This window comes from Camelus bactrianus, chromosome 8 (assembly GCF_048773025.1).
Source record: "Camelus bactrianus isolate YW-2024 breed Bactrian camel chromosome 8, ASM4877302v1, whole genome shotgun sequence".
Taxonomy (NCBI): domain Eukaryota; kingdom Metazoa; phylum Chordata; class Mammalia; order Artiodactyla; family Camelidae; genus Camelus; species Camelus bactrianus.
In genome coordinates, this window is record NC_133546.1 from 53,782,087 (window position 1) to 53,799,414 (window position 17,328).

The 17,328-nt window shown below is 33.9% G+C and overlaps 1 protein-coding gene across 2 annotated transcripts in view; it reads left to right on the forward strand.

Annotated features, from left to right (window-relative positions):
- The window catches only part of MMS22L (MMS22 like, DNA repair protein), a 107,489-nt gene that overhangs the window by 17,912 nt on the left and 72,249 nt on the right, over positions 1–17,328 (forward strand). For both annotated transcript variants that reach the window (XM_010948404.3, XM_074368601.1), the window contains 2 exons: positions 3,743–3,919; positions 8,938–9,000. In XM_010948404.3, the coding sequence (XP_010946706.1) occupies positions 3,743–3,919; positions 8,938–9,000 (240 nt within the window). The remainder of the gene's footprint in view (positions 1–3,742; positions 3,920–8,937; positions 9,001–17,328) is intronic.

The window sequence follows — 17,328 nt, forward strand, 5'->3', positions numbered from 1 at the left end:
AACAAATAAAACTGCACCAAAAACCATGTCGATAGCATAACTGCAGCATAGGAATGTTCAAAGCTGTAAATTAAAAGTAAAAACCACCACAGCTCTACCATACAGCAACTACTCACAGGAAAGAAGAAGAGAGCTAGCAGTGGCCATAAAATTGGTCTACAGCCATTGCAAGAATGTGAAAAATACTGAAAAGTTTTCTTATAGATCAAAAGGATAGGAACATAAAAATGTGTGCATGGAGGAAGCAGTCTCTGAAGGTAGAGCTTCTGGAGAGTAAGAAGTCAAAAAGGGAGTGGTTTCCCCTTGGTAATTAGGTGGTGAAGGGGACAGGAAGTAAAAGCAAAAAATGTTGAATCTTGTAAAAAGAAAAGAAAAAAAATGAAGGAATTCACACCCACTCTCCCACTACCACCACAAGAAAGAAAGGAAGGAAGGAAGAGAAGGAAGGGAGGAAGGAAGGAAATGGGACTTCAATATTTTGGCAAAAGGAGGCTTCACTGAACTAGGAATCTTTTAAAGTAGTCCAAATTTACAAAATGAAAAGAAGGAAACTAAGCAAGTCTTTATAAAGTAACTACAAGAAAATGGAATTGATATACTTTAGCTGACGACACCCTCTGCCCTAGAAACAACTATAAAGCCGAAGAAAATTGTAAGACAGCACTCCCATCTAATTAAATTGACAAGCATTCTAGCATTTGTGGCTGAAAAACTAACAAACAAACAAAAAACACCTAGAATGAGATATTCAGATGTTAAAATAAATAGACCAAAAGCTAGGAATGAATGGAAAGAGTAACCTGAATGCAGGAGAGAAATGGAAGAAACAATCATTTTAGAATTGAGTAAATTACAAGGTGCCCAAGGAAAATTGACTTAAATGAAACTTTAATAAGGGGCATGGAAGAAAGGCAGAAAAACAACCAAGGGAATAAAAATGAGATAAAAGTATGTAAAGGGTTAGAGAGAAAGTGGTTATAATGAAAGGGAAAGAGGAAATAGCCGTATGTTTAAATGAAGTCCCTAAAAAAACCCTGAAAAGAATGGAATACAGCTAACATTCTGAACTATTAACCAAAAAAACACTCCAGAAATAAGGCCTAAATCTACATATTGGGAAGGCCTACTGGTCTACTGGTTAGTGAAAAATTAATACCAAACAGTCCATCCTGAGATATATCATTCTGAAACTATTTTGCTGCAGACATACATAAAGCATCTTCAAGTCTTCTAGGCAAAAAGACTAAATTCTTAGAAGAGCAAAATAATTTTACCTGCACTAGACTTCTTAAGAACAACATAAAAACAAGGCAACAATGGAGCATTTAAAAAGACTCAAAAACCCTTCCTCTTTGTGAGGACATAGCCCGGAGTCTGTGACCCAGAAAAGGTCCCTCACCCGACCATGCTGATACCCTGATCTCAGACTTCCATCCCCTAGAACTGATGAACAACCATTATGGCACAGTAGAACAAGCCCTCAGCTTAGAGAAAAGCAATTTAGTCCCACCTTTTACTCTGTAGAAATTAATATGATCTCTAACTGTTAGATATACTCCCTTGATAGAAAGCTCAAGACTAAGAAAAAGTGACTAAACCAAAAGGAAACAAAACAACAACAAAAAAGTCCCTTCTCAAACAAGAAAGAAGCAAGTTAAAAGTTACTCTTTGTACTGACTGACTGATATACAATGGCTTTAGGGACCAAGATGGACTTGGATAAGCTGAGAAAGAAAACAGGAAAAGCAATGGAAAGATTCAGGAGGAACAGGGAAGCTTTCCATTTCATTCATCCAGGAGTTAATGATGTTGCAGACGATGTGATTATTCCATGCATACTGACAGTGAGCTAAGCTCTGTAGAACCTATTCTTAGGAGCTTTCCAGACTGCTGAAAGCAGAGATTTTTTTTTTCTCTTATGTAAGTATTTTAAAAATTTATAATGTGACAGCACTGATTTCTACAATGCATTCAGTTTCTTTTTTCAAAAAAGAAGAAATTATGTGTGTCTGGCAGAGCAAGCTAATATTCTTCCAGAAAGAAGTATTGACTCTAATCATCTCACGAAAGATTAGCCAATTTTGTAATCTTTTTAAAAAACCTACTTTTGGCTGTTTTGATCTTTCATTGATTTGCTCATCTTTGCTGTTTTCAACTTCATAAAGTTGTGTTTTACTTACTACCTTTTACTTTCTTTGGGTTTATTACACAGGAATTTTTTTCCCTAGCTTCTTGTAATGAATTCTTACTCATTAATTTTCAACTTCTTTTTCTCTAACATTTGTGTATAAGGTTACATGTTTTCCTCTGTGTCTTTAGCTATAGTCCCAAAGCTTTAATTAGTAGTATGTTAGTTATTTACTTCAAAATATTTTATAATTTCCATCATATCTTCTTTGCTTATGGGTTATTTAGAAATGTATTTCATTATTTCTAAACAGATGTATTTCTCCTTGTAGTTTTGTCAATGTTTATTTTCTACATTTAACAGTGTATTATTGGTCACATAAAAAATTAAATTTATTTTATCTTCCTAGTGAATTGGACCTTTTATCAGTATGAAATGACTTTATGCTTTCATTGGTTTTAAAGTCTAATTTTCTCCAATATTAGTTTAATATGTTACCTTTCTTATATCTTTATCAATTCTGAATCCTTCAGAATTTTATGTTTTAGATTCTCTCTTGTAGACAGCTTACAGTCTATTCTGACAGCATATCTTTTAAATGAGCATTTAGGAGTCCATTTGCAGTTAATGTAATGACTCATATATTTAGTTTTAAATCTACCATCTTATTCTGTATTTCTATTTATACACCTATTTTTCCACCAGCAGTTCCTTCTTGCCTTCTTTTGGGTTGACTATTTATTTCACTTTTCCCCTTCATTAGCTTGTAAGTTAAATAACCTAATTTCTCTTCTTTTAGTGATTATCTTAGAAGCAACAGCATACATTGAAATATCTTGGTAATAAATACATGTCTTTGCTCTTATCTTAGACCAAAGGACCTTAAAATACTCTAACTCATTTATGCCCTACCCAATTTATATGCCAGTATTACTGTGTACTTTAGCTTTATTTTTCAATCCCACTAGATTATTGATTTATACAAAACATTTACTACTTTCTTTACTCTTTATTCCTTCCAATAGCTCAGACACCCTCCTCTCCCATTTTGACATCATTATTCTTTTGCATAAAATTTATCTTTCAGGATTCCTTTCAATTTTGCTTCATTGAAAACTTTTTTGCTGGATGAAGAATTTTATGTTGAAAATTATTTTGTTTTAATACAATAGATATCATTCCCACTGGCCTCCATTGCTGTTGAGAAATCAGCTATCAGCCTAACTGCCATTCTTTTGAGAGTAATATATTTTTCTGTCTGAATGCTTTTAGTCTCTTCTCTTTGTCTCTGATGTTCTTCAGTTTCACTATGATGTATTAAGGTGCGTTTTTCTTTTTAATTGCCCTAAGTGGAATTCAGAATAAAGTCAGAATAATGATTATCCCTGGATGGGAGAAGATGTGATTGTGGGAATATGTCAGATCTTTCTAAAGTACTAGTCATTTTCTGATTCTTAACCTGAGTATTTTTACTACTGTTTAAGATTTGTATATGTGTTTTGAATTCTCTTCAGTGTGTATATTTCCTCATAAAAATGGAGGAAAAAACCCAAATCAAAGGTTATTGGATCAGTGCCTTAATTTAATTGAGTCATATTACCTCTGTTTCTATAGTCATTTTGGAACTGGCTGAATAAACTACTCAAAACACTCTTTGAAAAATCAAATGACCGAAGAAAATCTTCTGTGCTTGTAATCCAGCCCAGGGATCCATTAGGTTTTAGTTGGTGGATTATTACTCATGTGGCATCATTTTACCAGTTTGATCGTCACGGTACACCAGATGAAATGGTAAGATTTTATTTTTTTAAACTTTCATGTGTTATCAATTAATATGTATTTTTTTGTAGACAAGTTTAGAAAGTGAGCAAAAACAATAAAAATCAGATCATAATCCTACAGAGATAAATTCACCTTCTGAATCTAGAAGCTGTAGACCTTTCTGTAAACATCTTGAAAAATTGTTATCTTTATGCTTTTATTGTTTGTTTAAGGAAACGACTTGGGATCTAGTCTTAGCTCTGCTACTGAGTAGTTGTATGACCGCTAGGAAATTACTTAAACCTTTCTGGGCCTCTTTTCTCTCATCCAGAAATCATGGGGTAGGATTGTTCTATTCAGAAGATTCCTTCTAGTTCTAAGGTCTCTAAGGTTACTGAAGGGAAAGCCTATGTCTCTAGAAATGAATTAGAGAAGCTTTTTGCAAAGATATTTCAATCTGTTAAATAACCATGAAGTGTACTCAAACAAAAAGAGATTTTAACTAGTATATTAATTTCTAATTGGAAACATTTTTTCATTGTTATTTAAAAAGCCCTATGAAATAAAACAAGCTGGTAGATGTATTTATTTGAAGCTTTATTTGAATATAACTTCTTCCATGTTCAGAAATAGTATAGTATTATATCAGCCCATCGGTTCCATTAAGTAAACATCTAGAATCTTGAAGCCAGTGTGTCTGTATTTTCAAAATTGGTCTGCTTTCTGGGAGTAGTTAACAAAATTGGCTGATCATCAGACCCATCTGTGAGTTTTTAAAAATTCAATTTTCTCAGATCTAGAGATCCTGATTTAGTAATCTGGTCTAGAGTTTAGGAATCTTTATTTTTTAAAAGGTCCTTGGATCTCATTCTCTATCAGCTAGGGGAACGATTGCTTTATGAAGCATGTTCCTTGATGGGCTTTACAGATTTTCCTCTTTTGGGAATACTGGAAAGAGCTCAGAAACCATCCGTGGAATCTAAGGATCAGTTAGTATCGACGTACTGTCGCAGAAATTGAAAGGGCCTCAAGAGTTCTTCTAAGTGATCCCCTAGTAATAAAAAGGTCCTCTGGGAGGTCCCAAGATATGGTAAGATAGTAAGTCAGGAAGTGCTCTCAGAAGTCCACACCTAACTCAGTATCAATGTATTTAAGCATTCTATTAATTTATTAAGGGAGGTCAATAGAATGAGCTTCTCAGAAAAAGACTGTCCTTTGTTTCTGTACATGAGTACTTCCCATGCTGATATAAGATAAATAATAAATGTTACAGATTGCCATTATTACTGTCATAGTTCCTTTATTGAGTATTTTAATGAAGTTAATATGGTTATGGTTCACATCTTTTAATTCTTAAAATACTAGAACAATGAAAGAATTTTTAAAATTTACCTATAATTCAAAGGTCTTTACAAAAGCACTTTTATTTCTCTTATCATTTAGCCTTAATTTTTCCAAATGCATATTTGATTTTAGTCAGGATAAAAAAGTATGGTAATTAGTTAAGAACTTCTGAGTTCCTATTGAGTGGCCATCATAATAATAGGTGCCAATGATAGGATACACATGAAATTGACTGTACTGCCTCTTGCTTCAAGGAACGTGCTTTCAGGTTGTTAATACTTGCTGTAACTGCCATTAACACTTATTTGAGTGAGTGGTGTGTTTCAATAGTGGTTGATATTGACCCCTTCATACTCCCAGTGTGGTAGGTAATCTGCCAAGGTAATATATATCATTACTATTACTGTTGTAGTGTTGAACTGTACTGGTTCAACCACCCTCAGTTGCACTGCTGAAATCACTCTTCTCTTTCATATAGAGAACTCCATAGGAGATTATTGCTTTCATTAGCTCTATATCAAGATAGTAAATGAATTGTCTGTATTTAGAATAGCTTAACCTATATCTTTTAATATTTGTCAGCAGTTCCTTTATGCATGTTCTTTTGCCAAGATATATATTTTTAATATCAATTTTTAAAATTATGTAGGTTTTAAGAAGAGAGTCATAGTATTTGAAAAAATTCATATGATAAAAATAATAAAGATATATAATGTTATATATTTTTATATATATATGTAAGATAGACTTTGCCTTTGTTCATGAGTCATCAAAGAGTTTCAAATATTTGTGGACTTCTTAATGACTTTAAAAGAAAAACTCAAACTCTCTAGTTAATAATAGTTTTCATTTGGGGTGATACCTTCAACATAATGCATTTGCAAAGTGTTTTAATATCTCAAAGTGACCTTGGATTTTATCTCATGAAGTGTTATGAAGTAGATGAGGGGTTAATATTTCATCCATTTTACAAATAATGATACTGAGGTACACAGGGGTTAAATGTCACCCTGTTTTTATCACTTAGATAAATTTGCTATGAAGATCCTCCTAAGGACTGCCTCTCATGGCCTTTGGTAGGATAACCATATAAACCAGTTTGCCCAGGGGCAGTCCCAGTTTATGCCTATTTTCCCCTCATCCCATCTGGTTAGTTTTTCTCTTTTACTCTCAAAAATGTCTCTGTTTGGTTTATGAATCATATAATCATTTTAATCTATGAACATAAAGGCGTATTGACTCATTCTTTCAGAGAGATTACATTGGGTGTTGATTTCAGTTTGGGATATCCTTAGATCAGAATTTTGAAAATTACCTGAATTCTTTTTTCCTCCTTATGATATATTGGCATAGCAAGCTACCATATAGAAAATAGTTATGCATTAAGCATGCTTTATTCCACTGAAGAGTAATCTGGTGTGAGAGGATGATGCAAAGGAATAATGGTTATTCATATTTTCTAGAGCAGAGAAATAACCCCTGGTCTTGTGATAATCATAGAGATGTTTCAGTTTTTGAGCGTGAACTGTTTGCCCTGTAGGTTAATGTGAAATCTTTACATTTTAAATAGGTTTCAGATATGGTTAAATTTTTTTTTAAGTTATTGTAAACTGGACGTTTGCTATATGTGGATTTAAATCATAGAGCTTGCCAACTGCTTAATACAGGCCTATAAAGAAAATTTGGTATCTCACTTCTCATACTAGAGGCTTTGATTTTTTATATTTCTGTTTAATGCTTTTCTCCCAACCTACATGAGAGTGTGTTATCCTCTCACAATCCCAGTCATCTATTTTAAAAACAAATATAGTTTAAAGAGAAAAATTACTTCGGGGCATTGCAGGGATCATTTTAACAGTGCTTTCCCTGCCCAGAACATAGTGCAATCAGTCAGGCCAGCTGATGCTCGTCTTTGAAACATCTGAAATGGTGACTAGATAAAAGGTGTGAAATACAACCTTAAAATGAGAGTTGTACCAGGTTACCTAGTTGATTGGAAGTGGAAGGTGGGGGATCTATTTTATATTTCTGTTTCTGGTGGAGATACCACCTGTGTTGAAACTTAAGTGAATGTCTTAGTTTTAATATTGGGACAAGAAATATAAAACACAGTCCCCAAATGATGGCAGTTTACCTCCTTTCTATTCTATAACTTAGTAAAAAAAAAAAAAATGCTGGTCAAAGTTAAGTTTTCCTGTGGAAGTAAAAATCTGTATCCCTTTTATACATATTCTGCCACTCAGACTTGATTTGGGTATGATATAGTTGCCATTTTTTTCCCTGAATTATGGTTTATTTTTGTTTTAGATTGTAACCACAGTACTGATCCATAGAGATGAAGTTCCTCGGACAAGAGTTATAGTACTTCTCCATAATTTGTGTGATTCAAATGTTTAGAACAGAACAACTGAAACACACTCATTAGCACTACAAATTATAAAGCTAAATACATCAACCCTGTCAGTTCCTGCTTAACTAAGACGTTATCTTAGTAAAGAGTGATTTTTATAAAAGTGAATTGCTGAAAGCTGAGGGAAGGCTTGTTAGAAAAAGAAACTCAGTTACTGATAGCATGGTAAAATGGAAGGAACACTGGCTTTGGAGCCAGACCTACTTGGATTTGAATCCATGCTCTGACTTGTATACACATGACCTTTCTGAAACTTAATTGTGTTGTCTATGAATTGGAAAAGATTTTTTAAAAGAAAATAAGAATGTAAAGACCCTAACATAATGTATATATAGTATTGGTAGAACAAAATAGTCTCCTCCTTGAGAGAATTTTAGGGCCAACTACCAAGTTTTAGGGCATTGCCTTCAAAGCTGCTTCATTTCTCATAACAACTATGAACAGCATAGTTGTTTTAATAGAGATAGTAGGGTGTGAGGAGGCTCTTTGCATTTGCTCTTTAAAGCCTTGGGCTTAGTTTTATGAGGTCTTATGGTTAACTTTTTGCACATTTTATTCCTCCCTTGTCAGAAACTAGTTGTCACTTGCTTCTTCTTAGAGGCACTTTCTTTGCTTCTGGTTACATCCACATATCCAAACGTTTAAGAACTGAGTATCAAGTGAACTGAGAGTATCCTCTGAGAAGGTCCTCCAGGCTTTCCTGTTGGAAAAGTAGACTTGTTCTTAGTGCCTAGCCTTTGTGAAATATTTTGGCTTTGTGAAAGTTCTCTTTCGCTTTCTTCCATATTGTAGGAAGTCTTCCAGGTAGTTGAGGTTGCCAGATACGTGACCACTGGCTAAGTGAAATGGCACGTATAAAATTTTTAGTTACTTGTTTACTAGACTAGGCCATCTTGAGTTTATTATGCATAAAATGAAGGCAGAACTCTGCTGGGTAAAGTACAGAATAAAGAACACACAATGTAAAAACTCAAAAGCATATGTAATTTTTTTTCCTGTTAGATTATAATCTCACAGCAAATATTCAATATTTGTTAAAACATTTGTAATTTTATAGAAATACCACTGTTTAATAAAACAATTCCTAATAAGGTTTATACTGGATTGGAGTAGTTGTATATTTTTTTCTATCAAGTCTCTCAACTAACTCTTTGCCGAAGTCATTTTAGACATTCAAGAAACTAATGATATCTGATGATAGAGAAAATGTACTTCACATTTAGCTTGGCTATTTTATAGTTTCAGTGCATAATTAAGAGCAATAATTCTGATGCAGTATTTTCTTCCTTTCTAGAAACAAATGGAATCAAATTGGAATTTTGCAGAAGAACTGCTGAAAAAGTCCGTCAGTGTTCAGGTACCCATTTAAAGTGAGGCAGTTTGTGGGCTTTGCTAAATGTTTATGTTACAGATTTTATTTGTAACAATCAAGCAAACGGTTAAAATGATTTAAATGACAAACTTGGTCTACTTTTTAAAAACCTGAGAGAATTATCATTCTTTGTTAATGCACGGTCCATGTTTCCATTAGTGCCTGTTCTTTGAAGATTTTTGTTTTAACACTGAGTTGCCGGTTAAAGGACAAAGATAATTATCCTAGTTGGTGACTTTGACAAAGTGTATTCAAAATAAGTAGTAGATGCTTCAGAACTATAAGCCATTCCTTTACTGTATGATATCAAGTCTAGGAGACACGATGAGGGAGATAGTGGCATTGGAAATTCAGCTATATCCTCATCACAGCAGGAAGGTGACTTGCATTGCTGAGCAATTTGTCTTACAGGCTTGAATCATACTCCAACTGATAAGGTCCTAGTTTCTGAGCCCTCATTTCATACCTTATCATTTTTCTTTCTGCAAAGCTGTTAATGTAGTGCTTCATGGCCCAGAGGTCAGATTTGACCTCCTTTTAAAATAGTTTTAAATGTGCTCTTCATCACATCTTTAAACATATTGTATTATAGTTCTGTATAATTTTGTAGCATAAGTTATTTATGTAAGAGTTTAAGGGGAAACTTTAATATTTTTAGTTTTGGGAAATAGACTACTTTTCTGTTAAGAAATGAAGATTGTTAAAACTTGAAGAGGAGTAAGAAGGAAATAATGTAGTACAAGATTGCTACACACACACATTTATTTTGTAGCCATTTCTTTGAAAATTACTTTCATAGCTTGAAATTTTCTTTTCCTTGTTATCTATACAAACTCTTAATTTTTTAAGGTGAAAATGTAAGTACATGTAGTTGTAATATGATCTCCTAATTATGAACTGAGAATTCTAGATAAGAATGACAAAGAACTCTGAATATGTGAGTTGTGTCAGAAACAGAAGAGGCATTATCTCAACCATTGTAAAAATTTTTATTTTCTTTTTTCTGTATCGTTTAATTGGCTTTCTCCTTTGTTCTTTTTGAAAGCGTATTGATTTGATAACTCAGAAAATTTCATCCATGTATTTTTACTTCAAGAATGTACAGAATCACTAAAAAATGGTTATCATTATTTACATCAGCTATTAATCCAATCTTAATGCCTTAACCGAGTTTAGAAATCTCTTGGTTAAACTTGCTTTCACTTCTAACAGTATATGAATTTATGATTTTGTTCAGCTAGGTTTTAAATTACAGAGTATTTCTTAGAAGGCACTATCATATGAATAAATACCCATATACCCATAATGGTCCAGGACGAACAGGAGAATTTATCATTGCCTCTCTTACATAGAAACGTTTGCTTTTTGATTAAGAGATTAAAAACCCTCTTTAAACACTTTAGGTACTTGAAAATTAATGCTTTTGTTCCTTTGGATTGTGGCTCCCTATAATTTTGATTTTTAAATGAAAGAAAATCATTTGCTTGGGGGGAAAAAACTTAATTGAAATATCTTACTCCCAAAGTGATAAAACTTACTCTGATACTGCATAGTATACTTTGATAATGAAACTAGTATTTTAATGGTATCAGCTAAGGATGTTTTGAAGATAAATCCCTAATTCTTGGAAGTAAGTAGGATAACCATCTGGAACTTACCTGGCTGGGAGTATCCCAAGATACAGGTTTCCAGTGCTAAAACCAGGAAAGCCCTGAGTAAACCGGGACGAGTCAGTCACCCTAAACGCACGGAATAGTACAGCTAAGCTAAGAAACTTTCTCTGTGAATTTAGTTGTAGCATAAAGTCAAAGTAATATCTTTCCTGTGAGAGAAGAGGTCATTATAATATATAGAAAGAAGCAGTCCATTCTCTCTAGTAATCTCAATTTTGTCATGCCTTGATAGTATCAAATTAGATTTTATAAGTAGTAGAGGACTACTTGCTGGAGTTCTTGAAACCAATTTTGTGGGTGCAGTAGGTGGTCATAAAGAATAAATAATATGTTTGGATAGAGCTATCAGTTTGATTATATCTGTTTTCCCCCATTGAAGTAAATTAAAATCCGACTATGCTCATGTGCTTTGACTTGATCTCCAACAGTGAAAGAGAGTCTATTTGCAATATTAAAAAAAAAAAAGTTTCACATATAAAGCAGTCTTTAAATAAAATTGGTAGGCAATCCACTGTAGTTTTAATTAAGCAAATAATGTTCTAAAATTTTTTCTAGCCAGAGATGATCTTCCAGAAACAGACATTGAGTTTTGTTAGTAAAGAAAGCATATATTGTTTAATCTTACTTACATAGCTACAGTTGAATAGTTAAGTATTTGCTTTAAAAACAGTTTTTTGGAGGTAATCCTATTTAATACTTGTGAATGCTACCAGTAAATATTTGTTTACCTTTAAGATAGCATTTTTGTATTCATATGAAAAGGGAGATTTTTAGTTTTGTGCTACAGCTTTTTAAAAGCTCATTATTTTCTGAGATCACAGAATAATTTCCTAACAAAGATCATGGAAAAGTATGAAAAGAAATCCTAAGCAAGCTTAATATTTTTTAATTATTGTTTTCATTTGTCAAAGAATTTGGAGAGTCCAAGGTTGTAAACTCAGAATGTGATAGGATCTGAATAATGTGGGACAGTAATCTTACAATTACTAATCCAAAAATCATTGTTTTTTGGACAGAAGGATCTTGACTGGGATATTGAAGTCCAACTCTCTTTATCCAATCCTAAAAATGTCTCTCATCAGGTAGACTAACAGTTAGCAATTTAGCTTACAAATAAATTTTATTCTCCTAATGGTGTCTGACAGGTACATTAGTTACTCAAAAAATGAACTCTCAGTTGTTATATTGCATTTCTATAGAATAAGTAAACTAGAGTAAATGTTTTCTTTTTTAGTTCAATAAAAGAATTTGATATATAGAATATGCCTGAGTTGATCTTTCAAAATAAAGATAGGAAGACATTCTTTTAAAAAATGACTAAAAATTTTTAAAATGACTGAAAAGGACTAAAGTAGAGATCAGGACCAGGCACTATGGAATATTCTAGGGTAACTTTCTCCATTAAATAGTTCATACACGCTAACGCAGGTGAGATGAAAAACCCAGAGAGCCCTTGTGAGAAGGTCTTGTGAGAACTGCGGAAGTTGGGTAGCAGGGCTTGGGATTGAGACAGGCAGGTGTATGCCCGTGTAGAAGAGAGCTCCACAGACCTGGTTATTAAAAATTTTTAGTCAGCGGGTGTGGATTTAGATGTTCTTAATCAAACCTCTTTGTTTAGATATGGTTTGACCTCAACACTCACAAAAGTGAAATATATGAGCTTAAGGTACAATACTGTGAACCTGTTACATTTAATATTTGATCATCAAAATACCTAATGTTTAGGTCTAAAAAATTCATTTCTCTCTTGCAGGGAACAAAATGATAGCTATTCCTCTGCAAGCGCTGTACATAGCACTTAGTGTACATTCTTCTGCTTCATGCTTATGACAATCTTGTGAAGCTCCATTTTACACATTAAAAACTGGGGCCTAGAGGGAGCTTGTCCAGGTTCACACAGCTGGCAAGGAAGTAGCAGAGCTGGGATCCGAATTTTCATATGTGTTTTACTCATTCCGCGCTACCGCGGAGCCATTTGACCTTGTTGGATTCTTTGTAAAACTTTTTTTCATTATGTCTGTTTTAAAACTTTTTTGCTGCTATGTGTTTGATTAGTAATTCATTTTGGTTTCTAGATCTGTTGGTAATACTTGTGGAAAGTATCTAAATTTTCCATACTATTTTTTTTTTCATTTTTTTGTGTGTTTTCTTTTCCCTCCCCAATAAGTGTATGATGGGAAAATGTAGGAAGAAATTAATATACTCAGATGTTCTCAGATATCCCTCCTCACCGTATTTCAGCTGTGGTTCTTCATTATGAATTTGAGCGAAGATGTCTGTTGCTTCTTCTACTCCTGACTATTGTATATTCTTATCTCTTTGGCTCTCTGAACTTGAAGATGGGCAGATCCTTTCTTTCCTTAATTCAACTGATGTACATACACATATTTTTTAAAGGGGATTTTCAAGAAAAACTGTGGGAACGTGGTTCAAAACAAAATAATGGTTGAATATACAGAATATGAAAATGTATACTATCTGTAATTAATTTAGGCTGAAAAAGAGAAACTTGCTTTTTAAGTTACATTCAACTGACTAATTATCTTTCCTTCTAGAACTGTGGGGGAAATGGTATTTTCTAAGCCATTTCTTTTCATTTTCATCTGCAGCCACTAGCAGGAAAATTAAGGAAAAATCGTCTTTTTTCCTTAAAAAAAGAAAAAATCTCCCAGGATGCCATATTTAATTTTTTTGATCGGATACAGTGAAAAGAGCACGGGCTCTGGCTTCACAAACTTTGATTCAAGTCTTGATCTGGTCACGAAGAGCAATCTTGACCAAATCTGGTGTCCATTAAATGTTCATTTCTTTTCCCTCCTGTTTTTGGAAGGTGGCATAGAGTAGCATGTATAGTAGACTTTTGAGTCATATATCATGGCTCCGTCCCAAGTGGACTTGGATAAACTATTTGTAACTTCTGGACCGGAACCTTTTTTTCTATAAAATGAATGTAATAAACCTGGAATGGTATGAGAAATACATGAACTAACATGTAAAACATCACACAATGCCTGACACGTAGTCTGTATTCAATCTTTTGCTTTTCCCAAACTTCATAAATTTTTAAGGTTTAAATACCATTTTTATGGATTTTTGATGTAAAATGAGTTTCAGATATCAAATAAAACAATACAAAACTCTTCAAAATGAGCCCGCTTTTTAAATATAACCTACTTTTTAACCTTGCAGCATAATAAAATTAGTATGCTTTCATTCATATCAATAGTGTGCTATGGGAATAAGCCTAGGTCTAGCTTAATATTTTCATAGTAAAAGAATATTAGTGAACCTTGTCTTGGGTTTCATGAGTTTAACTGTCTATTAGAGACGCTGAATATCTTTGCCTAAGCCATGCAGCTATTTGGTGAAAAGGCACCAGAGCCTAGATCTCAGTTTTGTTTGTGAAACATTTATGGAGTCTTTTGGTGAACCAGGCACTGTGTTGGGCCCTGGAGACATTATCCCAACCCTCAGAGAGCTTATAGACACTTGAAGGCAGATAGACATTAAAATTAGCAAGCTAAGTACTAGAATACAGGTGTGTAAAGTGTGCTGTGAGCATAAAGAAAGGCCCCCGAATAGTGTGAAGTTAGGAAGTTTCCTAAAGGACTTGAAACTTGAGTGTATTCTAATAGATTAATAACTAAAGGAGTTAAAAGCTTTCTCCAAAAAAATCTAGTCATGTTTGGTTCACTCTCATTCATTGAAAGATTTAGCACCAACATCACTGTTTTCTTCTATCCCTGTATATTACTTTTATTAATGACCCTGACGTTATTGTGTAAATCCACCTGTCCTCTAAGTTTTCTAATATCCTCACTGCTTATCAGATTTTCTTTTACTTACCTCACCCACCTCCTCCTGTAGTTATGCTCTACATTTTTTCATTTTTTTTTCATTTTCATTCTGCCCTTCTTTGTTAATCTTTTCATTTTTCTGTCTTCTTCCGTGTCCAAACTTCCCTCCTTAAGCATTTTAGATTATACAACCACTACTATAATCACTCTACCACAAACACCTTTAGTTCCATAGCCCTTCTCTGTTTGAAACTTAGCAATATTGAATCCTCTTTTACCCTCTGCCACCCTCACCTCCAGCTGAATGTTGCTGGAAAAAAATGATACAATCATTCTTACCAACTGATCTGACTTTAAATTCTTGATCATAAATCTCAAATGGCAGTCAGTTCTAGAGTGTTTGCTTTTTTACTCTCCAAAATGGCCTATTTCAGAATTTCTTTTTTAACACACAATTCAACACATGCTCTGCCCCAGTCAACTTAGCTAAGGATCTTGCCTCATAAATCATTGAGAAAATAGGACCAGTCATTTGAGAATTCCTTTATCTTTACACCTTCAAATTACCCAACATGTCTGCTTTGTACACAACCTCTCAATCCGCTTTTCTGTTATATTGGAAGTGTCACTGTTTCTGTCAAAGTCTAATTCCTTTCCCTGTGCACTGGATTTTCTCTCTTCTCACCTGTTCAAGGATTTTATATATCTTCACTTAAATATCTCTACTTCCTCACCTCTTCTTACCTCCTCAGCCTGCTATAGTTAAGCTTCTTTCTCTGCCATACCTGAAACAACTCTTATCAAAGCCATCAATGACTTCCATAGTGTCAAATCTAAGAGTTCTTTGCTCTCATTTTAACCTCTCAGTAGCATTCAACCCTCTTGGCCACTGTCCCTTTCTGAAATATTTTTCTTGGTTTCCATTATGCCTGGTTTCTTTTCTACCTCATTGGCCATCAGTTTTTGCTTAGAGACTCCTTTACTTTTTGCTTAATACCTAAATTTTGGAATAAACAAAGGGCTCTCATTTCTGGATCCTTTTCTGTTTTCCATCTATAGGCTTTCCTTTGTTGATCTTAACTAGCCTCTTAGCTCTAAAACCCATTAATATGAAGATAACATCCAAATTTTTATCAGTAGCTCTGACTGTCCCGTTGAGCTCTAGACCCATATGTCATTTGTCTGCTTCATGTTCACACTTGCAGTCTCCCATCTTTTCCTCCCCTAGTCTTTGCCGTTTTAGGAAATGGTACCATCAACCCATTTCCTTAAGCCAAAACCTGGGAATTCTCTTTAATTGCTGTCTTTACTCAATACCTTAATATAACTCAGCAGCAAATCCCATTGCCTCTGTGTCCAAACATATCCCGAAAGTTGTCTGCTTTTGTTAGTCTTACAGTTGCACAGAATTGCCTCCTAACGTTTTTTTAAACTTTTTTTTTAAATTGAAGTGTAGTTGATTTACAACGTTGTGTTAATTTTTGGTGCACAGCATAGTGATTCATTTATACACATATATATTCCTTTTCATATTCTCTTTCATTATAGGCCATTATAAGGTATTGAATATAGTTCCCTGTGCTATACAGTAGGACCTTGTTGTTTGTGCATTTTATATATAGTAGTTAGCATCTGCAAATCTGAAACTCCCAGTTTATCCCTCCTCACCCTTCTTTACTCCCTGGTAACTGTAAGTTTGTTTTCTATGTCTATGAGTCTATCTCTGTTTGGTTAGTACTTGAAGGGGGGGGGCTCCTAATATTTTGAGTTGGCTGAAGGAGAAGGAGGTAGAAAAAAAAAGTAGATGTCTTAATGTAATCTTCGGTAATGGAATAACCATGCAGGTTTGTTAAAAAGTGACACACCACTGAATCCCAGTCATTCAACAATTATTTATTTAAAGCTTCCTGTATACCAAGCACCTTCAAATTTCCTAGCACATCTACTTTGTACTTGACCTCTCCATCTGCTTTTGTTACATTGGAAGTGTCACACTGCCTTCTAATTGGTTTTACTACTTCTATTCTTATCTACTATATTCTTTCTCCATGCATGATCTAGTGTGGTGTTCTTGAAATAATCATTTGATGTCACCCTTATGCTTAGAGCCTTCTAGAGGCTTCCCAACATAATTAAAATAAAATTCATACTTCTGACTAAGACATATAAAACCTCAAATGACATATGGATCCTGACGGTCTCTTGACTTAATCCCATAATACTAAGCTTTCTGCTAATTCAGGAACTTTCCATGTGTTTTCTCTGCCATGAATACTTTTCTTTCAGGTCTTTAAATGGCTGGTTCTTTTTTCATTCAATCATTTATCCCAAATGACGGCCCTCAAAAAGGCCTTTCCATTCATAGTTCTTGATATATTAATGGCCCACATCCTCTACCAATTACTCTGACATATCACTCTGCTTTTGTTTTGTTTTTCACAGCAGCCATAACTGTTAACATTTATCTCATTTGTTTCAGTGTCCTCTTTTTCCATTTTCCCCAGAGTGTAAATTCTGTTAGTGGATGTACCATGTATGACTTACTCATTGCTTTATGTTTAGTACCTTAGAATAGTGCCTGATTTATAGTAAGCTTTGAATAAATGTTGAATGATTGGAATTCAGTGGTGTGTCACTTTTTAACAAATATGCATGGTTTATTTCATCACAGAAGATTAAAGTGTCGCATCTTTTCTTCTCTCTCCTATTGCCACTTCCTAAAAGGTTAAAATATATCTACTCTGCCAAGCCTCTGTTTCTTAGAAGAAAATCTCTTATATTCCCATAAAGAATCTGACCTAGTCCTTAAGTATGACCAAGTCCTCTGAATTTGTATACATCTT